The sequence below is a fragment of the Chlorocebus sabaeus genome, chromosome 12, assembly GCF_047675955.1.
Source record: "Chlorocebus sabaeus isolate Y175 chromosome 12, mChlSab1.0.hap1, whole genome shotgun sequence".
In the NCBI taxonomy this organism is placed as follows: Eukaryota; Metazoa; Chordata; class Mammalia; order Primates; family Cercopithecidae; genus Chlorocebus; species Chlorocebus sabaeus.
In genome coordinates, this window is record NC_132915.1 from 21,224,700 (window position 1) to 21,250,129 (window position 25,430).

A 25,430-nucleotide genomic window follows, 5' to 3' on the forward strand; every position below is an offset into this window, starting at 1 on the left:
AATGGAACAATCTTAGCTCACTGCAACCTCTGCCTCCTGGGTTCAAGCGATTCTTCCGCCCCAGCGTCCCAAGTAGCTGGGATTACAGGCGTTCACTGCCATGCCTGGCTAATTTTTGTATTTTTAGTAGAGATGGGGGTTTTGCCACGTGGGCCAGGCTGGTATTGAACTCCTGGCCTCAGGTGATCCCCCTGCCTCGGTCTCCCAAAGTGCTGGGATTACAGGCGAGATCCACTGCGCCCGGCCTATTTATTTATTTTTTAGTGATTGTGTCTTGCTTTGTCATTAGGCTGGAGTGCAGTGGTTCAATCACAGCTCACTGCTGCTTCAAATTCTGGAGCTCAGGCGATCCTCACTCCTCAGTTTCCCAAATAGCTGGGGCTATAGGCACGAGCCACCACCACCTGGCTGACAGTCTCCCTCTCTGGCCCAGGCTGGAGTGCAATGGCGCGATCTCCAGCTCACTGCAACTGCCGCCAGGTTCAAGCGACTCTCTCAAGTGAGGCACTCTCTCACTAAGGCACTCTCTCAAGTGCCTCAGCTTCCCGTATATCTAGGACCACAGGCGAGCGCCACCACTCCTGGCTAATTTTTGTATTTTTTGTAGAGACTGGGTTTCACCATGTTGCCCAGGCTGGTCTCCAACTCCTGAGCTCAAGTGATCCACTGGCCTCAGCCTCCCAAAGTGCTGGGATTACGGGCATGAGCCACTGTGCCAGGCCCTGGCTGATTTTTAAAATTTTCTTTCTTACTTTCTCCACTTCTTTCCTTTTTATTGTTTCTTTTCTTTTTTCTCTCTTTCTTTCTTATTTTTATTTTAAAATTTTTGTATAGACGGAAGTCTCCCTATTTTGTCCAGGCTGGTCTTGAACTCCTTGGCTCAAGGGATCTGCTCGCCTCCGATCTCCCAAAGTGCTGGGATTACAGGTGTGAGCCACTACACCCCGTCCTTTTTATACGTTTAGGTTAACGCTTTCCAACAAAGCTGATGAGAGGATTACACGAGACAGTGTGAAAAATCCTTAGCATTTTCTCTATTCTTAAAACCACCACTCCTCATTTACCTCCTATGACTCATTTAATTATTTTATCTCATTTAATTCTCATACCTTCTTGCAACCCAGGGCTTAGTGGAGTAAGACCCAGGGATGATTTATCAAGTTCTCACCTCCAGGCTTTTCTTATTTGGTATATCACTGCTGATGAAGTTAAAAACATGCCATTCTTGCATATTGACTATTTTGAATTACAAGCACTTGAAAAACAGTAAATACAAAAAAATCATTCTGACCTCTTCTCTGTTTGTTAGAAGCAGATGCAATTACCATGTGAGAGACATCCTCCCTATATTAGAAGGAATGCAACATTCTTATTAAGGACGGGAGTCAAGAGTGAGAGAATCCTGTACAGACCTTGCTAAAATAACTCTTAAGCATCTCCAGATAATTTAATTGCTTTTCACAACTTGCTATTACTACTGTTACTACCGGTATTACTATTATCGTTATTCTCATTATTCTTTGTTTAATTCCGTATAGATAAGTAACTAACCATAACAGCTTCTTTGGGTCCTTCTCCCCTTCCCTCCCCGCCTTCCCTTCCCTTTTCTTCCCTTTCACTTTCCCTTCCCCTTTCCTTTCCCTTCCCTCCCTTCCTTCCTCTTCTCTAGTTCTTTGATTGTGTCACCCAGGCTGGAGTGCAGTGGCGTGATCATAGCTCACCGCAGCCTCGATCTCCTGGGCTCAGTCAATCCTCCCCCATCGGCCTCTCAAACTACCGGGAATACAGGCGTGAGCCACCGCGCCTGGCCTAGAACATAAATTTAATATCAGGTAAATATTAACAGAGATACATACATGTAAGGTAGAAAGAGACTACACGGTCTGGACAGAATTTTATACAAACGTATAGACCAAAAAAGAAAAAAACAAACTTCTCTGGATTACATTGATTAAAACTTTTAAAAATAAATTTAAAAACTTCTTTGTCTTTGAGACAAAAAAAAAAAAATAAATTTAAAAACTTCTTTGTCTTTTACCTTTGAGAGGTAAAAGGATGCACGTTCTTATAACCTTGCACCCTGCTTTTCCTGTGAGTGAGCCCAGAGCTACTTCCCTAGGAGCGTGCGTGTTTACAGCTCCGAGGGTCCGAAGGCCTCTATTTGCACTGCAGTAGCGGCACGGCCTGTTATCCGGCTTGTGAAGTTGTCAAGGAGACAGCCTGGAGGGGACAGTCACCGCCCATCTCGGTAACTGGGGTTATCAGCGTCACAGACAGGGACTGCTCCCCTGGAGCTTACATTCGAATATATTAGTAACTCCAGAACGTGGTCAATGGTCCCGGAGGAGGACGACCACTTCCGGTAGGGCGGCCAGGAGAAAAGCCTCTGTGAAGAGGCGATCTTTGAGCTGAATTTTGGAGCTTTAGTAAATACTTAAAGAGCTAAAGGAACGAGTGATGCCTGACGTTCAATCCAGCGGTTGCCAAGAAACTAAAGAGCGTCTCGCTTTGGCTTCCGGATTGTTATGAACAGGAGGAAGGAGAAAAAAAAAACAGAATTGTTCGAGAATGGTGCTTTCGCAGCTCGCAGGTTGAAAACGGGGTTTCCACTTTAGTTCCCATTGCCTGAAGGTGAAACGAAACCCAGGATATTGACCTTGGGCGCCGCGGGGCGCGGCAGCGGCGGGCGGGCGGGGCTCTTGGTGGGGGCGAGGCTACGGAAGCCGAGCTGGCTCGGGGAGTTGGGCTGAGGGAGCGAGCGCACGCCGGCAGCGCGGAGGCCGGCTTTGGGCGTCGGGCCGCCCCCTCCCCACACCCCGCCCACACCCGGCACTTACTTTGCATGTCTCAGCTGCCGGCCAGCGGAGACGCAGCTTCTGAGTTGCCGGGAGGCATTTGTTGGGTCGGCGGCATCAGGGATCCGCCGCGGCGTGTGGTCGGCGTAGTGCGGCCCCTGCTGCGCCCCCGCGGCAGGCAGAGCTCACGCTTCTGCCCCCCGACTGGTCCGGGGTCTGGGCACCGCGTCGACGGCGGCCCCGCAAGACGCGCAGACCGGGCCGCAGCCCATGCCCCGAGCGGACTGCATTATGAGGCATCTGCCGTACTTCTGCCGGGGCCAAGTGGTGCGGGGCTTCGGCCGCGGCTCCAAGCAGCTGGGCATCCCCACAGGTGAGAGCAGGGCGGCCAGAGTCCCCCGGGCCGGGTCACGTGGGGAGCGGGGAGAGACTGCAGTCGGGGACTCGGGACTGGGTCGTGGGGCCTCCGGACCGCGGGCAGAGGGTACACCCTTCTTTCCTCCTCCGGGATCCCCTTGTCTGCGGCGGAGGACCGTTGGCCAGGTTGAGGGAGCTGGTCCCTGCTTCTGGCTCCGAGCTCCGCGGAGACGGGGTTGAGGGGTGGTGAGAGCGGGAAGCCGGAGTTGAATCGCGGGATCCGTGGTTCACGCCTCCCTGGCCAGCCGAGGTACAGCTGGTCAAGCATGGCGCTTGTCTTGTCCATTGGAGACGTATCGTGGGCCAGATCGGCTGAACTCGCAAACCGGCTCTAAGGTGGTTTTGTTTTTAATTTGTAATTATGTGGTGTCCAAATGATAACATATGTAGTTGAATGAGAGTCAGCTAACCTTCTTGGTCCGTCTACCTTAATTTCAATAATTGAGACCTGACTGTAATTCATCCTTAGAAATACATGCCAGGGCTGCGTCTTGACTTATTAAGTCAGCCTTGAGCTTGTGTATTTCAAAAATAAGAAACGTTGGCCGGGCTTGGTGGCCAACGCCTATAATCCCAGCAGTTTGGGAGGCCGAGGCGGGCGGATCATCTGAGGTCAGGAGTTCGAGATCAGCCTGGCCAACATGGTAAAACCCGTCTCTACTAAAAATACAAACATTAGCCGGGCATGGTGGCGCGTGCCTGTCATCCCAGCTACTCTGGAACCTGAGGCAGGAGAATCGCTTGAATCCGGGAGAGGGAGGCAGCAGTGAGGTGAGATCATGCCACTGCCCTCCAGCCCTGGGTGACAGAGTGAGACACCGTCTCAAAAAAAAAAAAAAAAAGAAAGAAACTTTTCAAGTGATTCAGTACCTGGTTAGGAAAGAACAGATCTGAAAAAAATCCATCTACTCTGGTACTTGTTTTTTGCCTACTACTCAGAGTATGGCTTTTTTTGGAGAGCTTTATATACTTACCTGGTACTTTATTCATAACCTATCCACATAAATATGAGAGGGAAATCTGAGCCGGAAAATGTAAGGATGGGATTGATAATTATAGGCAAAGTTGTAGGAGTTTTGTGAATGTAATGATTTACATTAGCCTTGCATGTGATTTTTACAGATGTTTGTTTATTATTATTATTATTTTGAGACAGAGTCTGGCTCTGCCACTCAGGCTGGAGTGCAGTGGTGGTGCGATCATAGCTTACTGCAGCCTCCATCTGTGGGGCTCAACTGACCCTCTTGCCTCAGCCTCTCTGGTAGCTTAGACTATAGGTGCAGGCCACCTTGCCCAGCTAATTTTTTAATTTTTTAGTAGAGACAAGATCTCGCTATGTTACCTTGGCTGGTCTCAAACCCCTGAGCTCAACATGAGTCTCCTGCCTTGGCCTCTTAAAGTCCTAGAATTAAAGGCATGAGCCATTGCACTCGGCTACAGACATTTAATACAAAATTTGTAAGACTCAAAATATTTTCTTCTGTTGTTTAGCTAATTTTCCTGAGCAAGTAGTAGATAATCTTCCAGCTGATATATCCACTGGCATTTACTATGGTTGGGCCAGTGTTGGAAGTGGAGATGTCCATAAGATGGTGGTGAGCATAGGATGGAACCCATATTACAAGAATACGAAGAAGTCTATGGTAAGCATTATATTTTGCTCTGTAACTGAAAATGGTATGATGACGTAGAGTAATATACTGCAGTATTCGTTGCAGAAATAGCTTATCAATGGTAATCACAGCATAGTTCAAATACTGGAATTTTGGGCAATCTCTGCCTTTTAATTGGAGAGTTTAACTCATTTACATTTAAAGTAATTTCTGATAAGGGGGGACATCTACTGTTTTGCTATTTGTTTTTTATATGCCTTATAACTTTTATGTCCCTCATTTCCTCTATTACTGCCTTTTGTGGTAGTGTGCTTTTTTGTTTTGTAGTGACATTTTAATTCCTCTCTCATTGCTTTCTGTGTATTTCTATAGATACTATCTTTGTGGTTACCATGGGGTTTATATTTAACATCCTGAAATTCTAAAAGTTTATACCAACTTAATTTCAATAGCATACAGAACTCACAAATTGCATCTTTTTTTTTTTTTTTTTTTTTAAGATGGGGGCTCACTGTGTTGCCCAGACTGAAGTGCAGTGGCTATTCACAGGCCAGGTTGTAGCACACTGTGACTTCAAACTCGTGGGCTCCAGTAATCTTCCTCCTTCAGCCTCCAGAGAGCTGGAACTATGGGTGCATGCCGCTGCCTGCATCCAGCTCAGATTACATCCTTATACATTGTGGTACCAAATAACAAAGATGAATGATTGGTTTTTTTTAATGCATTTATTTTTTAAATTATGTAGAAAATAAAGAGTGGAGTTACAAACCAAAATGATAATACTGACTTTGATAATTGCTGTCTGTGAAAGACTCACTTTACCAAAGATAAAAATGATTTAAAAGCCTGTTTCATAAAATTGAGCTTGCCACAATTAATGCACTTCATTCACCGTTTACTTCATGCATCAATTACTTGGTCACCCTCTTAAGATAAAACAGGTTACTACGTGAATGGTGGATGGCGCTTATTGATACAGTCCCACAGTGATGCTTTTCTTTTTCCTTTTTAAACTACCTGAGGGTATACTTTTCTGCCCTACTCTTTTTACAGGACCCCACAACTTCAGTGTTTTATCTGTTAGATTTGGCTGAATCTTCTGTCAGCTCAAATGTGTGGCAAAAACAAATTACAGTTAAGCTACATTTTGTTCTGTGTGGAGTTAATAGAAGTGAAGTGTGTCACTGCTGGAAAACTACAGAGCTAAATGCTGGCATAAGCAATAGTAATGACCCAGAACTACTTAACGTTTTCCTGAGTATTTCAGTTATTTTTGAATATTAATGATTTGAAAATTATTTTTTGGAGACAAGGAAAACAACCGAAAGATCACAAAATACCATTCTATTGAATGAGGAAGGAAAAGAAGGGGAGGGGACCAATAGCCCATGACTAATTTGTCTTTAGCTACTCAGATAACAAAAATGTTGTTATACAGCCAGTTAAGGCATGAATGCCTTTTGAGTGTTAGGAAAAATTGAATTTGAAACATAGGCGTATCTTACCAGCAGAAAATTGAACTTTTGCTTGCCTTTGCCAGTAACACACATCTATGAAGTGCCTGTGCCAGACCTTTGCCCTTTAAAAAAAAAAAGTGTTATCTTACCTTAAATAAGTTCTTAGTAACATATCTAGGTCCACTTCCTTTGTTGGAACTGTGTATTATATTACATATTGCTTTCATTGTGTGTTTTTTTTTGTTGTTTTTTTTTTTTAACTCAATGGTGTGTTGAAGAACAGAGTTTTGTTTTGTTTCGTTTTGTTTTTTCAGATAGGGTCTTGCTCTGCCACCCAGGCTGCAGTGTAATGGTGCAGTCTCAGCTCACTGCAGCCTCAACTTTCTGGGCTGAAGTGATCCTCCCATGACAGCCTCCCGAGTAGCTAGGAAGGACCACAGGCATGTGCCACCATGCCTGGCTATTTTTAATTTTTTTTTATAGAGATGAGGTTTCTGCATGTTACCCAGACTGGTCTCAAACTTTTGGGCTCAAGCGATCCTCCTGCCTCAGCCTCCCAAAGTGCTGGGATTACAGGCGTGACCTGCTGTGCCTGACGGGTCTTACATATCTTAGTTTCTTTTTTATTATTCAAATGTTTACTGAAAAGAAAGAATACACGTCAGATATATTGGTTCGTGGCCCCAAAGCCGTGGTGTACTTTATGTATCTTCTAACTCAAACCGCCCTCTGCCCATTACACATGAGAAAACTGAGCCCCATGGAAGCTAGTTATACAGCTAACCAAGTGTGGGAACCCAGACTTTTGACTGTAAATCAGTACTCTTAACCATGGTACTGCTCCGATGATTTAGCTGAACTAGCTTCTGAGGCACTTTCTACCTCATGCAGCATTTTGCTTTAATGTGCCCTGAACCCTTTTGCCGCTTCACTCCCTGATCAGGAAGCTACATGGCTTTCCTGCCCCATCAATCCTCAGCTCTGCCAAACTCTGAAGTTTCCATACGTGTTGTGTGTCAGAGGTGTGCAAATCCTGACCTTACAACTAGTTTAGTAGTACCGTCTTTTAATACTTTGCTCATTCCGTCTTTGGTGTCCTGGTTTCTCACCTTGATAAGATATTTACCTTCTTGGATACATGTCAGTTTTGTTTGTTTGTTTGTTTGTTTTTAAGTAATGGCAAATCATGCCAGACACTGCCACCTGTCACTCAGTTATGTTTATAAGATTGGGGCACAAACAGGAGTGCTGGGAAAATTTAGGAAAAACTGCACTTAGATTTTAAGGTAAATCTTTAAAAGTTTAAGGAGTGTTGATTGTTTCATTTAAATTAACTCACCATAAATATGAAGATATATTTCAAACTTCAGTACACTGTAGTGCGATAGCACTCTTTCTAACATGTCTTGACTATAGGAAACACATATCATGCATACCTTCAAAGAGGACTTCTATGGGGAAATCCTCAATGTCGCCATTGTTGGCTACCTGAGACCAGAAAAGAACTTTGATTCTTTAGGTAAGTTCTTATTTTGATCTTCTTAAATATTACTACTGCTACCGCAGGTACCTCTACCACTACTACCAGTAATAATGATGGCAGGACAGATAATATTTGAGCATTTAATATATGCCAGGCACCATTTTAAGTGCTTTACATGAATTTATCTTCTTTCACCTGTGAGGGATTATTTTGCCTATTTGTCAGATGAGGAAATGGCACAGAGAGATGAAGTAACATTCTGAAAGTCACATAGTAAATAACGGAGCCTAGCTTCGAACCTAGCAGGCTGGCTGCTTCTCTCCAGCAGTATGAAGTTAATGAAGTCTTGCAAAATGCGTGAAGTTTGAGCTATAATAAATCAGAGAACATTTGAAACAAATGTTATCAGGTATGTATTAGTGCAGTGTGATGGTTTTAACTCTTATAAAGTTTCTTTTACAAGTGTAAATACCAACCAAAAAGAATAGTGAATGCTTTTTTCTTCCATTCGATATTTGCGGTATACATTTATGCCTGTGCCTTTCTCTTAAATTATAAGATTAGGGACATACCTTTTTTTTTTTTTTTTTGAGACAGAGTTTTGCTCTTTGTTGCCCAGGCTGGAGTGCAGTGGCCCCCTTCTCACTGCAGTCTCCACCTCCCAGGTTCAAGTGATACTCCTGTCTCAGACTCCTGAGTAGCTGGGATTACAGGCGCCCACCGCCACGCCCCACTAATTTTTGGATTTTTAGTAGAGACGGGTTTCACCATGTTGGCCAGGCTGGTCTTGAACACCTGACCACCTCAGGTGATATGCCCGCCTCAGCCTCCCAAAGTACTAGGGTTACAGGCGTGAGCCACTGTGTCTGGCCTAGGGACATATGTTTTGTGTACCATTGACTTAGGCCTGGAAGGAGTGATGGAACGAACATTTATTGGGTATCTACCCTGTGCCAGAGATACTGCCAGCCTGTGAGTTTTTAGGAGAGGCTAAACACAGGAGTAGTAAAGAGTATGTTAACGGGTTTTCATCATTTTTACCTGGTATATTCTCTCTGCAGAGTCACTTATTTCAGCAATTCAAGGTGATATTGAAGAAGCTAAGAAACAACTAGATTTACCAGAACATTTGAAAGTCAAAGAAGACAATTTCTTCCAGGTTTCTAAAAGCAAAATAATGAATGGCCACTGATGAAAAATCATATTTATTCATTCACTGTTTTCTAGTGTTTCTGTGTTTATTACTGTCCAGCCTTGTCTTGGTTATATACTAAAAATCAAACACTTTGCTACAGTTGTGAATTAGTTTGAACAGTACAACGTAGTTACCATATCATGCTTCAACTGTTAAATTAAGGCCATCATGTCATAGCACGAAAAAGGTTCAGTTAAAAAATCGAGATTTAAAAAATATATATTGATTAAAATGTACCACTAGAAAGGTATTACATGTGTGTAAGTATGGGTAAAAAAGCAAGTCACTAGTTGGAGATGAAAATTAAAATTTTCATGATAAAATACCAGCATATATGTACTTGTATAGTGTGTACTTCTAAACAGAGAAGGCTTATAAAAGTAAATGCATTAAGGCCAAGTGCAGTGGCTCACACCTGTAATCAGTCCGAGCACTTTGGGAGGCTGAGGTGGGAGGATTGCTTGAGCTCATGAGTTCAAGACCAGTCTGGGCAACATAGCGAGACCCCATCTCTATAATAAAAAAAAAAAAAGGAAATGCATTAAATAAAAGGTTGATAGTTTATCATAAACCTGTGAGAAAGAAACTCAGACTTTGTATTTTGGTATTTTGGGCATTAATACATTACAAACATGAAGATGTTTATAAAATTTTGTTTTAGTCATTTTCTTTACAGTCACATTGTACCACCTTCATTATTGTATAGAGCTGCTTCAGTTCTGAGTCCTCTGGACTTCCCCTGCCTGTTTTTTGTTGCCATTGAAGACAGTAAAATATGTGTTTTCAAATCTATATGTCTCCTTTTTGCTGGATAATGTTTCTTCTTTTTAACAGTAAATATTCTTTTTCAACATTTTTCTTTTGTTCTTTTTTCCTTTTTTAGGAAAAACAAAACAACAGACTTCATCCTTAGGTTTTCTCAAGATTTAAGTGAACACATTTACATGTATTAATTTCTTAAAGAACACAAAATGTTCCCCTCCCAGCAAAACTATTTAAGAGCCAGTTAAACTATGAAATAGTTATAAAATTATTTTTAATATTTAAGGCTTTGAAATTAAGTATATTCCAAGGCAAATCTAAACAGGTGTAGTTGTATATGCACGATGTAATTTAATGCTAGTCTAAAGAATACTTATAGCTTGAGGGAAGAGCATAAAGTTTTAGTTTAATAGCCTTCATACTGTGGATTTTTCCTCCTACTCACTAATATGTGGGAAATTCAGATTACAGATTGCATCATTGTTCAACAGTACATTGCATCATTGTTCACTGTAGCAACAGATTTGGTGCTGATTGGGGAGGATAGAGGTAGAAGCAGATAGAAGGTAATGTTAAAGTTAATTTATTATGAATCATTTTCCCCTAATCTGCATAAATGAATTAGAACTGATTTTAATAAAAATACTTTATTTTGTATAAAAAGTATTCAGAAAAACATCTAAAGCTGTTGGAGAAGAGGGACTCATATAAATGCAGTTGGATTGTGTTTGCTTTTTATTTCTTTATAAAAATATGTCAAAAACAGTTTTTAATTTTAGAAATCTTATACTTGAAAGAAGCCTCAATTGTCAGTGGCTTTATGAAGTAAAGTTAAAAACAAACATGGGAAATGTGAAAATATTTGTGTTTGTTTTGTCTGACTAGCTTGCTGCTGAATGCTCTTTAGGTGTGTGAAAGTTCTGTGATATGTTATTGTCCCTTTACATCTGGTTAAATAGCCATTGCTTTTGAGAATCGGATAGTGTGTTGTTGAGGGGTTGTGTCTATATTTTTCAAAAGCTTTTATATTATGTGTTATAAGAAGTTACAGTAGTACCATTTTGATTAGTCTGAATGTTTTCAGGCCTTGAAATAAATTTTGACTAAGTGATATTTTTTCTTTCCCTGTGTCAGCTTGAATCATTTACTTTATGTATTTCGAATTCATTGAATGATTGCTACTCTAAGTGTGTTAAGTTGCCTGAAGAGCAAGATATAGGGGACAGCTGTAGTTCTACAACAAAGGGCCTTGCCTTCAGGATTCCCTGTGTTTTATGTCTGCAACACAGTGACTGAGGTTTATTTGGAGAGCATTCACGGGGCATCACTACTAAAGTCCACTTCCTGAGAGTAAGGGTTCCCGTTACATTTTGGAGTTAGAAGAGCCAGAAGAGTATGGATAGGTCTGGGTTCCCTTGCGTAACTCCTGCCCCAAAACAGAGTTCTGTAACCGTCTTGTCTTTTGCTACCAACCCTGTAAGCAGCAACCTGGAACTCACGTGCCTTTCTCTGTTGCATGCTGGTACTCTTTGAACACTCATCCCCAGAACTCCCATCTTCCTCAACTATGGAGGCTTACAAGCCTGCAGTTTGATTGGGAGATGGAAGTGGAAGTCCGGTCTTCAGAGATGGAGCCAAGAAACAAAACTATTCTGCCAAAAAAGATGCCATCATAAACAAAAGTTAGCAGAAACAAATTGTAGAATAAGCTCTACAGAGATGGCAGATCCAGGGTTATCAGATATAGAATTTGAAATGACTGTTTAATATGTATAATGAAATAAAAGAGTAACAAAAATGGTAAAATGGCAAGGTGTATAAAATTGGGCAGCTGGGTGCTATGGCATGCACCTATAATCCTAGCTATTTGAGAGGCTGAAGCAGGAGGATTACTTGAGGCCAGAAATTGAAGGCTGTAGTATGCTGTTACGGGCACTTGTGACTAGCCACGGCACTCCAGCCTGGGCAACATAGTAAGATCCTGTCTCCATTAAAATTTAAAGTAAAGTAAAAATTGGGCAGATAATTGAGAATTGTCCAAAATAGAATGTATAGTTATAAAGAAAAATTGAAATTAAAAATTCAATGGATAGGTTAAATATATATTAAACAAGAGAATTGGTGAACTATGAGACTTAAGTCTATGACTTTGCTAGGAGCTCCAAATTCACCATTGATACTCTGATGTGGCTGTGACTCGACATTTCTTTGACAATTGGCTTCCTTTTAGGTCAGATCATAAATGGAATTTGAACCCCAGCTTGTCATTTCTCAGGCAGCTCAGTAAGTCCCTGGACCTGCCCTGTGCTTATTTTACTTGTTCCCATGTGTATATTTGAGCTAGACATACTTGACTATTGTCAGAATTTCCACTTAGGTTCCCTGACCATTACAAGTGCCAAGTAGAAGCCAGGATAGTAAACCACAACAATGCTACATTTCCAGAAAATTGGAGAAGTCATCATCAAAAATCCTGAAAGATGGGCTGCATGTGGTGGTGTGGGCCTATGGTTCCAGCTATTTGGTCAACTGAGGTGGGAGAATAGTTTGAGCTCAGGACGAGACTGCAGTATAGTCTAATCATGTCCATGAATAGCCACTGCAGTTTGTACAACATACGGAGACCCTGTCTCCAAAAAAAAAAAAAAAAAAAAAAAAAAATGCAGACAGTTTGAGGATAGAGGCCGCTATTATATCTGTTTAGCCTGCACAGAAATTTGCTAAATCTTGGAGAATGACTATTATCAGCTAATCAAGTGATTCCAACCGCAGCTATTGTCTACGATATATAAAAGTATCAGCAAATTTCTAAGGACTGCTATAAAGAACATACTGAACACAATGCAATGGAGAAATCAATTAGGCATAAAAATACAAAAATGTCACAATGTAAAGCTATTTTGTAATGAATGATAATATGTGACACAAACATTTGGAGAATGCGGCTAACACTTAAAAGATTTATAGTTTTAAATGCTATTAGACAAGATGGAAGATGAGTCATGATCTAAGCTTTCATCTCAAAAAGCTAGAAAAAGAACAGTAAAAGAAACCAGACACCTTGCAAAAATAAGTATGTATATAAATTTCAAGAACAGGCAAAAGCCATCTACATCTGGGGTCCCCAACCCCAGACCATGGATCTGTACCATGGCCATGGATTAGTATATTAGGAACTGGGCCATATAGCAGGAGGTAAGCTGCTGGCGAGTGAGCATTACCACCTGATCTGGTTAGGCTTTATGTCCCCACCCAAATCTCATCTTGAATTACAATCCCCTAATCCCACCTGTCAAGGAAGAGACCAGGTGGAGGTGATTGAATCATGGCGGGGGGGGGGGGAACCACCAGCCATGTGGAACTGAGTCAATTAAATCTCTTCCCTTTATAAATTTCCCAGTCTCGAGCAGTTCTTTATAGCAGTGTGAGAACGGACTAATACAGCATCTGAGCTCCTCTTCCTGTCAGATCAGCGGGGGCATTAGATTCCCAGGAGCGCAAACCCTATCGTGAACTATGCATGCGAGGGATCTAGGTTGCTCGCTCCTTACAATAATCCAATGCAGTGGAAGAGTTTCAAATGGAAACCATCCCCACGACCCGTCCATGAAAAAATTGTCTTCCAGGAAACTGGTCCCTGGTACCAAAAAGGTTGGGGACCGCTGATCTACAGCAATAAAGATGAGGTTGATTCTCGAGGACAGGGTTGACAGGAGGATCATAAGGGTGTTGGGAACTTCTGTTTTACTGTCCTATTTCTAGGTTGGGGCAATGGTTGCCTAGTGTGCTCCCTTAGAAAATTCATCAAGCTTTATCCTTGTGTACAGACAAATCATGTTCTGTATAGGCCGGGCGCTGTGGCTCATACCTGTAATCCTAGCACTTTGGGAGGCCGAGGTGGGTGGATCACTTGAGGTCAGGAGTTTAAGACCAGCCTGGCCAACATGGTGAAACTCTCTACTAAAAATACAAAAATTAGCCAGGCGTGGTGGCTCACGCCTGTAATCCCAGCATTTTGGGTGGCCGAGGTGGGTGGATCATGAGGTGGAGAGATCGAGATCATCCTGGCTAACATGGTGAAACCCCCGTCTCTACTAAAAATACAAAAAAACCCAAAAAACAAAATTAGCTGGGTGCAGTGGCGGGCGCCTGTAGTCCCAGCTACTCAGGAGGCTGAGGTGGGAGAATGGCGTGAACCCAGGAGGCGGAGGTTGCAGTGAGCCAAGATCGCGCCACTGCACTCCAGCCTGGGTGACAGAGTGAGACTCCCTCTCAAAATAAATAAATAAATAAAATAAAATAAAATAAAAATTAGCCGAGTGTGGTGGCAGTCATCTGTAATCTCAGCAACTGAAGAGGCTGATGTAGGGGAATTGAACCCAGTGGAGATGGTGTCACTGCACTCCAGCCTGGGTGACAGAGTGAGAGCCCATCTCAAAAAAAAAGTTCTGTATAGCTCAGGTATGACTATCATTTACATGGTCATAGAATTACAGCACTGACTTTTTATGTAACAAAATGTTGTGTGTATTATTAACTGGAGGAGGAGGAAATGGGAAGTATGCAGGGGTGGCAACAGAAGGGAGGGATCTGGAGACAAACTGCTCATCTTGCGTTAGTGAGAATGAGTAGATAGATGCCTTGCCTGGAAACAAGCAGCAATGTAAGCATCTCACAGAGTTAGGCAGATAGATCTTAAATAGCTGAAAGGTTTGAAGTTGGTTGCTTTTAAGAAATGGGAAGTGGGATGTGATGTTAATGACAGGTGAATGTTTCTTTTTCTTAATATAACTTGCAGAACAATTTGATTCTTCAAACTATATGCAGGTATATCTTGATGAAAAGAAAAATTAGCCTTTAAAAATTTAATTATGGGCCAGGCACAGTGGCTTACACATCTGTAATCCTAGTACTTTGGGAGGGCGAGGCAGTGGATCACTTGAAGCCAGGAGTTCAAGACCAGCTTGGCCAACATGGCGAAACCACTGCCTCTACTAAAAATACAAAAATTAGCCAGGCATGGTGGTGCATGCTTGTAATCCCAGTTACTCAGGAGGCTGAATCATGAGATCATGAATCATGAAGTATGAGAATCGCTTGAATCTGGGAGGTGGAGGTTGCAGTGAGACAAGATCGTGCTACTGCACTCGAACTTAGGTGACAGAGTATCAAAAAAAAAAAAGTTATGTATTTCGAGAGTTCAGAAAGTTGGGAACATGGGGTGAACTTTTTTCTTTACATCTTCCATATTGTATATTCTTTTACTTAGTAGCAAAAGATCGAATGCTTTTTTAACCTCATTTATTTGTGGGCAGAACACTTAAAATCTACTCACTTAGCAACCAGGGTGAACTTTTTTTTTTTTTTTTTAAGATGGAGTCTCGCTGTGTTGCCCAGGCTGGAATGCAATGGCGTAATCTTGGCTCACTGCAACCTCTGCCTCCCAGGTTCAAGCAATTCTCCTGCCTCAGCTTCCTGAATAGATGGGATTACAGGCACCTGCCACCACGCCTGTCTAATTTTTGTATTTTTAGTAGAGACGGGGTTTCACCATGTTAGCCAGGCTGATCTCAAACTCCTGACCTCAGGGGATCCACCTGCCTTGGCCTCCAAAAGTGTTGGGATTACAGGCGTGAGCCACCATGCTCAGCCAACTTAAACAGGATATTGTATTTGCAAATTTCATGCCCAGTATGTTTTCATTCGGTTTTTAGACATCTTTTCAGGTAAAGTACTTCTAAATTTAATGAGCCCAACTATTAATGTGGAAAAAACCCACACGTATACTCCATAGAGCATTTCTTTACTTGCATCAATAAATCCTTAGAGAGCGTTTCATCAATAAATACTGTAAATGCCACATGTGTCTAGTGGCCACTGTATTAGACAAAACAACTATGAGGGTCTATGAAGTCTGGAAACAGAGAAGATAGTAATTGTACTTTTTTTTTCATTTAACCATTGGACTCATTGCTTTAATTTTGAGCAGCTTCATCTGAAAATGTATTGAGCATTTTACCTGAAACTAACATGTTTCAGGTAAACTAAAGTTTTAACATTCTGACTAAAACTTTTTTTTTTAATCTAAAGAAGAAGAGAAATGCAGTCCATAGTGTTTCTCTATCTTGATTGCAGGAAGCTTAGGACTAAATTAGTTCAGTTACAGTAACTATAATTACTTAGAACTGTGACTTTTGAAACGTTCTACAAAGAGCCCTGGGGCCTCACGGAAATGTCTTGGTGATGAGCAAACAAACGGATCTCTGTCCCTTCCCAACCTTAAGACAGCAATATTTTTCATTTGTTTGTTTTAAATTTTTTTAGAGATGGGATCTCGCTCTGTTGCCCAGGCTGGTGTGCAGTGGCATGATCATAGCTCACTGCAGCCTAGAACTCCTGGGCTCAAGGGATCCGCCTGCCTTAGCCTTCTCAGTAACTGGGACTACATGTACGTGCCACTGTGCTCAGCCCTTTTTTTTTTTTTTTTTAAAGAGTCAGGGTCTTGCTCTGTCGCCCAGGCTGGAGTGTAGTCACGTGATCATAGCTCATTGCAGCGTCAAATTCCCCAAGTGATCCTCCAGCCTCAGTCTCCCAAGGAGCCGAAATCACAGGTCTGGATCATTGCGCCTGGCTTGTGCAGCACTCTTAATTGTTTTATTTTTATTCATTGACTTATTCTCGCCCATAGACTCAGGTCACACTAATTGTTTTATATATGGGTTCCTTAGAAGACTTCATTGCGTAAAAAGGCCTCCAATGCTAAGAAATACTAGGTTAACTTCTGTTTGGTTTGATTAGTTACACTTCCTTCCTCCTCCCTCACGGTTCACATTCTCTATTTTCATGTCAACAACATACACATAATAGGCAGCACCTCAAGCACTTTACTGGAAGCAGTCCATGTCAAGCCTAGGAGTCACTACCTCTAGGGCACTGAGCAGATTCCCAGGTGTGAGTTCTGCTTGGCTCCACGTAAACATATACCAGCTGCTAACTACACGTCAGTCATGGGAATTTCAGGCTCATTTCAGAGTCCCTTTAGGTCTTTCTGAGCCTTCAAAATATTTTCTAGGGTTGCCCGGGGAATTGTTTTGATTACTGATTTGAGGATATTTCAAATTTATTAATGACTCCTCACCTAGTACAGAATTTCTGCCAAATGAAGTATTTATTTTATTTTACATTTTATCTCCTGAAATCAACAAAACCTAATATTAAGATTCTGAGATTCTCAGCATATTTTACAACCAGACGTTTCCCCTGGCCATTCGTCTGACCAGCTGATTTATTCTGTTCTCTAGTATTTTCTGTGGATTTGGTTTGAGTATGTTTTTGAAATTTTAGAAGACGGAAGGCAATGTTACCTTGGATTCTTTGCTCTTTGGAAAGTTTATTTTCTTCCTTTTTAGACAGTCTTGCTTTTTAGACAGTCTTCCTTTTTAGACAGTCTTGCTTTGTTACTGCCACAGCTTAACTACATTGAAGATATCTCGTTCTTCGTAACGTTTGAAAAGTTAAACAAAGATAACTAGATGCACATTGAACATTCAAAAGAAAAAAGAAAAAGAAAAAGAAAAAAATTTTAAAAAAAGAAAAATGAGGCCAGCATGGTGGTTCATGCCTATAGTCCCAGCATTCTGGGAGGCAGAGGTAGGAGGATCACTTGATCCTGGAGTTCAAGGACAGCCTGGGCAACATGGTGAAACCCTGTCTCTACAAAAGATACAAAAAATAGCTGGGTGTGGAGGTGTGTGCCTATGGTCCCAGCTACTCGGGAGGCCAAGGTGGGAGGATAGCTTGAGTCTAGGAGATAGAGGCTGCAATGAGCCATAATTGCATCATTGCACTCCAGACTCCAGACTGGGTGACAGAGTGAGATCCTGTCTCGAAAAAAAAAAAAAAAAAAAAAAGTCCCCATGTTTCACCATAGAGATTCAACATGTGAGTGAGTATATTTTCTCCATTTCATCTACTAAACCAGTAAATTTCAGCAGTTGTAGCAGCAAGAATTTCAATTTGCTTTTCTTTATATCACTTCATTGTTCATCACAATACATCTGAATCATCTAGCTAGATGTCATTGTTACTGCACTTCAGAAGAAACTGAAAGACAAAGATAAACTGAGACCAATTCAAACCATGTAGCCAACATACCTCAGAGCTGAGCGTTGAATCTTAGTTTTCCGCTCACATTCAGAGGGACATCATCTTAGTAGAATCAGGCTTAGCTGCCATGCCCTGGAGTTGTGAACATCTGAGACTTGGGTCCCTGTGAGCTGTGGATGCTGGAGGGTAAGTGAGGACGATCTGCAGGCCCACCAGTTCAGCTTCTGCAGGACAAGTCCGTTCATCCTTTGCTTGGCTCTTGCCCCTGCTAGCTGGATTGTTTCAGGCACCAGATTAAAGTTAGCAAAGTTGGAGATCAACCTTTTAGCAGAGGCAGCAAAAAGGCAGAAACTTCATAGACACACAAGCCTTAATCAACCTGATACACTGTGACAGGCACAAAGTCTCTGAGCCTGGAGGAATTGGGATGTAACAAGGATCCAGAGCACAGACTGGACCAGAATGGTCAACTAATGCCAGGAGAGAGTAAATTTAAATCTAAGCCCCTGGCAAGCTTCTTGGCCTACCTGTTGTTGCTTTTCCTTTGACTCATAGCTGTCTTTTGTTCCCTGTGGAGTTTTACCACACCTGGACTCTCCATAGCAAGCTCATGTTCCGTAGTAATCCCCAAACTCTGATTGCTTATCCAGATTCCAAGCCTTTGCTTATTTCTTCCCGTTTCCTCCACTTAACGCCTACCCGTCTGTAAGATGATGTGAAAATGGAGCCCTTGATTTCTTCATACTTTTGGAAGAGGCTGCCAAGGGAAAAATCTTTGTAATAGATGCAAATTGGTACACATTCCAAGTCCTAGAAAATCCAGGTCATGCAAAAAGATTGTGAAACCCTTTCTGCCCATAACTAATTTCAATTTATAAAGGAGTGAAGTTGAAGAGGGGAGGGAGGGAGAATTCCTTTGGAGATATCAGTGTGCTCCGCCTCTGTCCCCTTCAAGTATCAATCAGAGAGCTTGACTTGTGTCCCCCTAGCTTAGGAGGTGGGACATAAGAATTGTATGGGAAGTTGTGGCTGGATTGGCCTTAGAGAACAGAGCAGGAAGAGAGAAGGCAGCACCTTCACCCTCAATGTAGGGGGTTGAGGGTGGACAAAGATGCCTGCTTCCCACGGACCAGGTCTGCAGATATGACTGGAGTCACATTTGCAGAAAATTCCATTCAAGATGGCAGCGTGCAGAGGTAAAGTGACCCAGAAGAGGGGCAGAGGAAAGATTTCCAGAAGTTCAGGGCCTGAAATGCTTCTTGGAAGCAGTCTGCTGAAGGAGGCATCGGGCACACTACAGACATTGTAATTGAATTGCCCCAGAAGGGAAAGTTCAGAAAGAGAAAATGTTTTCATCACAGCAAGCTCGGGGTCAGCCAGTCAGTGTTGGGCCCTTTTCCCTGACCTAGAGTTTCTCAAGCTATAGATTTGGAAATCAAATTAGTGGATTTTGCTCATCTTTAAAAAAATAAATAAATAAACTAGAATGTGTTGGAAAACACATTGGTTGGATAGTGTTTCCTGAAACTTTTGCTTCAGTTTTATAAATAGGTGTTGGTGTAAATTTTATTTTTTTTACTGTGAATGTGGTCCAAAAAAGTGTGAAAGTTCCTGTTTTACTTTGTTCTCCCTGTGCTTGGTTTTGGAGGGATTAGGCAGCTGCAATACGGGAGATCAAGATCAAGGCCTCTGGAGCCAGGCCAGTTATTTTACCTCTCTGTGGTTTAACGTCTTATCCATAAAACCTGGATAACAATAGTGCCTACCTCATAGGGTTGTTAGGATGATTAAAAGGATTAAACTATTTGATCCATGCAAAGTGCTTCTAATGGTACCTAAAATAACAGTATGTGCTTCACAAATGCCAATTGTTTCTGCCTCCTGGAGATTTTTTTCTCATGGCCAAAGATAACAACGTGATTTTAAAGATACAGTAAATTCTTCCCTAAATTATGTGCACAATCCAGTTTTGTTCAGCTCAAGACAATGATTTCTGTGAGCAAATACATACTCCTCAAGTATTTATGGAGTAGCTATTACATGCTGGCATTCTGCTATGTGCTAGGGGTACAGAATGAAATAAGATAATATCCCTGACCTTGAAGAACATACAGTCTGCAAAAGAAATTCCAATTTATTTGACTTTATCTCCATCACCCCCACGTGGTGCCTGGCATATTGTAGGTGCCTAGGGAATAGATGTTTGTTTGTTTGTTTAGGAGACAAAGTCTTGCTCTGTCATCCAGGCTGGAGTACAGTGATAGGATCGTAGCTCACTGCAGCCTCAAACTCCTGAACTTAAGTCATCTTCCCACCTCAGCCTCCCAAGTACTGGGACCACAGGGGTTCACCACCATGCTCAGCTAGTTTTTACATTTTTGGGGGGAAGATGGGGTCTCCCTGTGTTACTCAGCTTGTTTCGAACTCCTAGACTCAAGCGATCCTCCCACCTCAGTCTCCCAAAGTGGGAGCTGGGATTACAGGTGTGAGCCACCACCCTTGGCCTCTAGAAAATATATACTGAGTGCATTTTGCTGGAAAGAATCATCAGCTCTCTTTACCTCAGCCAGATGCAGTAAATAAGGGAGCCTCTTATCATGTCATCTTTTCTTTTCTTTTCTTTTTTTTTTCTGAGACGGAGTTTAGCTCTTGTTGCCCAAGCTAGAGTGCAGTGGTGCGATCTCAGCTCACCGCAACCTCTGCCTCCCAGGTTCAAGCGATTCTCCTGCCTCAGCCTCCCAAGTAGCTGGGATTATAGGCACACACCACCACAACTGCCTAATTTTTTTGTATTTTTAGTAAAGACGGGGTTTCTCCATGTTGGTGAGGCTGGTCTCGAACTCCCGACCTCAGGTGATCCGCCCACCTTGGCCTCCCAAATCATGTGATCTTTTCTAGTACCTTTGAGATGTGGAGGAAAGAACAGCAGCATCAGAGACTTTTTCTGTAAATGCCAAAGGTTTCCAAAAGTCTACATTTGAAGAAAGATTAATTTGGTCTTGTAGACATCCTCTGGTGTCTCCTTTATACTGTTTATTGAAAAAAAGTTTCTAGGGAAGGAAAAAGGAAACAGATGGCTCCAAATGACAGAGCAGAACCTTATGATTTCTTCTCTCTTTGCTGCTTGGAGCAGCTGAGAAGCCAGCAGGAAAGAAAATCAGGGATGTGGTGTGTCCTCCGGAATTGTTCATCACCTCCTCCTTCCACTCCGGCATTCCCAGTCCCTCAGCTATGTAAATAGAGCTCTGACGTCACAGCCCAGGGAGGTCGGGGGGGGTGAGCAGGGCCAACACTTCCTCCTACACCCTACTCTTCAAAGCGTCGCAGACTTCCAAGAAGGTTGCATGGGAAATTAACCAATTGACAGGGTGGTTTATTTTTGTTTTTTGTTTGTTTGTTTGTTTTGTTTTGTTTTTGTTTTAGAACAGAGGGAGTGAGAACCAGAAAAGAAATGGAAAAAAAAAAAAAAAAAAAAGACTGATTTGTGATTTGGGGCAATAAAGCCCTCCCCGACTTTGCTTTGGAAAGAGTATGGCGCTGTAGGCTGTAGAGTGACGACACTGGTGTGGCCGAGGGTCAGAAAGTGTGTGTGTCTCCTAAAAGGGCCAAGAACTACCTTTAGAAAGGGCAACAGTAAAAATTGACACTTAATTGTCATGCGCGTTTACACATTTATAACTCACAAAGCATACCCACGTACATTATGTCAGATGAGTTGGTCAGTGTCACATGGAGCTGAAATGGGAATGAAGATATCCTGGACTTGAAGACCAGCTGGCTTTTAATTAAGCTTTTTATGCCTGAAAAGAAATTCTTCCCCTTCCGTATCAAGCCATCTTCCTCAGCGCTTACATGCTTTGTAGATCTTAAAGAACTGTTCGCCTCCCCTCACAGCTCCCACGTTTGGTACTAAATTATTTGATCCACTTGTGGGTGGAGGTAGATGCAGTAGCTGATGCATTTTGCATGCTGATCAGTGCTGTGAGTACATTGAATCTCAGGGTCAGCCCCATGGGTGTGTCCTTTGGGCAATCAGCAACACAGGGCCTCATGCTTATTTTTAGTTTTTGAGACACGGTCTCACTTTGTCGCCCAGGCTGGAGTGCAGTGGCACAATCTCGACTCACTGCAGCCTTGACCTCCCGGACTCAAAGGATCCTCCCGCCTTAGCCTCCCAAGTAGCTGGGACTACAGGTGTGCACCATCCCACCCAGTTAATTTTTGTGTTTTTTATAGAGATGGGATTTCGCCAAGTTGCCCAGGCTGGTCTTGAACTCCTGAGCTCAAGGGATCCACCCCCCTCAGCCTCCCAAAATGTTGGGACTACAGGTATGTACCACCATGTCTGACCAGGGCTTGGTGCTTGTATGGGTCCCATGTGCTGCTGCTGCCATCTTGAGATTTGTAATACTTTTTACACTGGGCCCCACAGATTATGTTGCCACTACCAATTGACTTTGTTAGTTTTCTGAGAAGCCAAATCCAGATGGTTGGTCTGAGAATATTGTTTGATTTCTGCCAGTTTCTACAGTACAAGTGGCATGCCTACCCAGGACGGATAACAGGTGAACAAGGCAATAATTACATTGGTGTAGCAACTTATAGTTTAGGACAGACTTTCATGTGCATAACCTCCTTTAACCCTCACGAGCAAATGTCAGGAGGCAAGTCTATTTAAGGCCATCAGAAACACACCTATAGGAGATTAAATTGATTTGATAGGCAAACATCTCTTTAAGTGAAAATCAGCAGAAAAACAGTACAAAAAATTATCCAGATGTTACACAGCTGCGCTGCAAAGGAAGTTACAAAGTCAATAAAGGACTCAGTGTGGAGTTTAGCCAAAGGGATCACGGGGAATAAAAATTCCAATCACAAGCCAACGAAGAGAGAGACACTGTTCTTGGAGCAACTTGGAGCATCGGTCACAGAGATCCCTCATGGTTGCCCACAGCCCAGGGATACACATCACGAAGTCCAGCTGAGAACTCCTTTGTCAAGGATTCTGCCTTTGACTCATCACTGCTTGATTAGCAATTTGATTTGGTTTCTGTGTCCCTTTTTTTTTCTTTTTAAAGCAACAGATCAATGCTGAAAACAGGGTTTAAGCCACCTTTATCAGCTTGTTGGCCTGAGACCTAGACTCTCAAATCCAGACCAAATACAGCCCTTTGACTACCCGGCAACACCCAGTCCGTGGCTTCTTATTTGCTTCCACCTGGTTGTCCGACCTAATCTCCTGCCTCTGCCTGCCCCGATTGCACAACTGTGGTTCCGATCTGAAGTCTAAAGTCCAGGCTGCTGCTGCTTTTGGCAAGGCCCTGGCTGGCTGAATTGCCCTGTGGGAGCGTGATCTACTGCAACTTTGTCCCTAACTCACAGCCATTTGAGGGCAGAATGAGACAAAGAAAGATGCCTTCATGACTTTTCACCCCCATGCTACAGACCTGCTCGTTTTTCCAACTCTTTTCTCAGGGCACTCTTCAAATCCTGCATCCTAAGGGGTTTTCTACATGCATTCAAAGTAAAACTGACCTACAAGGAAGACTGGGTCATTGTTCTCCTTCCTTTTCCAATGTCATCAGCACACTCCTAAGATTGCCTGTGGCATCGCAGCCAAATTCCAACATTCAAGTTTTTCACAACTTGGAGAGAAAGGAGGGGTTCATTGTAGATGCATGGATTTTCTTGGATGATCAAGGTATAAACAGGATTTCTATCAAGAGACTATCCTGCTGGGATGCAGCTATGGTTGCCTTATGGAGAGTAAAAAGCTGTAGGGGAGATAAACACATTTCACTAGAGGTCAAGCACTTGGCCAGTGTATTTATTGATCTTCTGGCGCTTTAACCAAGACTTGATGACTTGAGTCAAGAATGCATTTTATTTTCTCCTGGTTCGGAAGCAACTCATTTTGGGTTTCTGAACGAGCAGTCTTTTTGTTACTCTATCTGCTGAGAAATCAAGTTGGAAAATCTAGTTAATGATCTAGTTATTTAAAACCACTCATTAGAGTGTAATTGCTTTTTGGAGGAAAAAAGGAAGGTCTTATTAAAAGGAGCTGAGTGGGTGTGTGTTTGGTTCCAGATTGAGTTTATAGAGAAGTCAAATCTACTTTTCTCTCCCTTATGTAATCTTGCTTCACAAATCCTGTCAAAACAGATTCCAGGAAGGAAGACTATTAACAAGCTGCACAGCTACTAAAATTATGTGGGAGGGATGAGGGGAAATTAACTACCACTGAACCCCTTCTGCATAACAGGAGTATTGATGGTGGAATCTCATTCCTCACAGCAACTCTGGGAGGTCAGGAATGCAAGTTTTCCACATGTAACAGAGAATCAGAAGTTTAGTAACTTGCCCAAGATTCCACATCAGCAAATGTCAGAACTGAAATTCCATCCCAGGAATCTTTGGCTCCCACCCAAACTCATGATGTTTCTGTTATGCCAAGCCCTCTATATAAAAAGAAATACTGTATAGGAATGATAAGTCTAATCATGGCATCACCTACTGAGGTTTATCTCTTTTTGTTTTTAAGCCAGAATCTCACTTCCTCGCCCAGGCTGGAATGCAGTGGTTAGGTCTCAGCTCACTGCAGCCTCCGGTTTCTGGGTTCAAGTGATTCTTATACCTCAGCCACCCAAGTAGCTGGGATTACAGGCGTGCACCACCATGCCCGGCTAAGTTTTGTATTTTTAGTAGACATGGGGTTTCACCGTGTTAGCCCAGCTTGTCTTGAACTCCTGACATCAAGTGATCCACCCACCTCAGCCTCCCAAAGTGTTGGGATTACAGGCGTGAGCCACTGCGCCTGGCCTTTTCTTTGATATTTTAAAAACAAAGCTGAGCTGAAAGACCACTGAGATTTAAAAAAGAGAAGAGCTTTATACTTAGGAATACTCTATGTTTGAACAGAATGGGATATAATTATTGAAATCGAAGTGTGGGTATAGTTTGTTAAGCTGGCACTGGGCCAATGTCTTTGGACACTGGTGGAACTTTCCCACTTCTTAGGGGTCATCGGTTCCTTGGAAAACTATCACAAGAAAAGGAAAATTAAGGTGACAAGAGAAAATAGGTTCCATTGATGACATTACTTATTACTTTTGCCTTGCCTCTGCCAACTTCAAGGAGCCTGGCTTGGTTCAGGGACTAATGTCCATTATCACGTTGAGTTGAAATTGACCTGTGATTTCAAGTTCACTTGAAAAGTGCTTGTCATTTTATAGACGTCAGGAAAGTCAAGTTAGAGACTTGACATCTATAGTTACTAAGCTCTGAAGATCCTTTTATTCTCCTAAACACTTTTTTCAACTTTTCTTCTAAAAGAGCCTGTATATGAATAAATTCGCTTTTCCTAATCTTCCCTTTCTTTGTGTTCCAATGTTTTGTTTCCCCCGCCCTCTGAATTATTGCAATGCTCGCATTCTCTCTCATATTGTGGCAATTTGTACACATATATGCTTTTCCCCCTAATTTCTAAGCTCTTTGAGGGCAGATCATATGTCTTGCTTTGCTTTCTACGGTTTAGCTAGCATAATCAACACAGGGCTTTAGTTTTTTTAATTGCAAAAATACAGTGGAAATGGTCATGTACAT

General features: G+C 42.4%; 1 protein-coding gene across 6 annotated transcripts in view; it reads left to right on the plus strand.

Annotated features, from left to right (window-relative positions):
* The first annotated feature begins 1,885 nt into the window (after window positions 1–1,885).
* Window positions 1,886–25,430, plus strand: part of RFK (riboflavin kinase) — a 36,341-nt gene continuing 12,796 nt past the window's right edge. For 2 of the 6 annotated variants that reach the window (XM_073021516.1, XM_073021517.1), the window contains exons 1-4: window positions 1,886–3,168; window positions 4,704–4,855; window positions 7,699–7,801; window positions 22,065–22,157. In XM_073021516.1, coding sequence (XP_072877617.1) covers window positions 3,066–3,168; window positions 4,704–4,855; window positions 7,699–7,801; window positions 22,065–22,157 — 451 coding nt within the window. In that variant the 5' untranslated portion in view covers window positions 1,886–3,065. Of the gene's footprint in view, window positions 3,169–4,703; window positions 4,856–7,698; window positions 7,802–7,990; window positions 10,843–22,064; window positions 22,158–25,430 lie in introns of those variants that run through there. The other 4 variants (XR_012094753.1, XM_073021519.1, XM_007969536.3 and 1 more) reach the window with 4 other exon arrangements.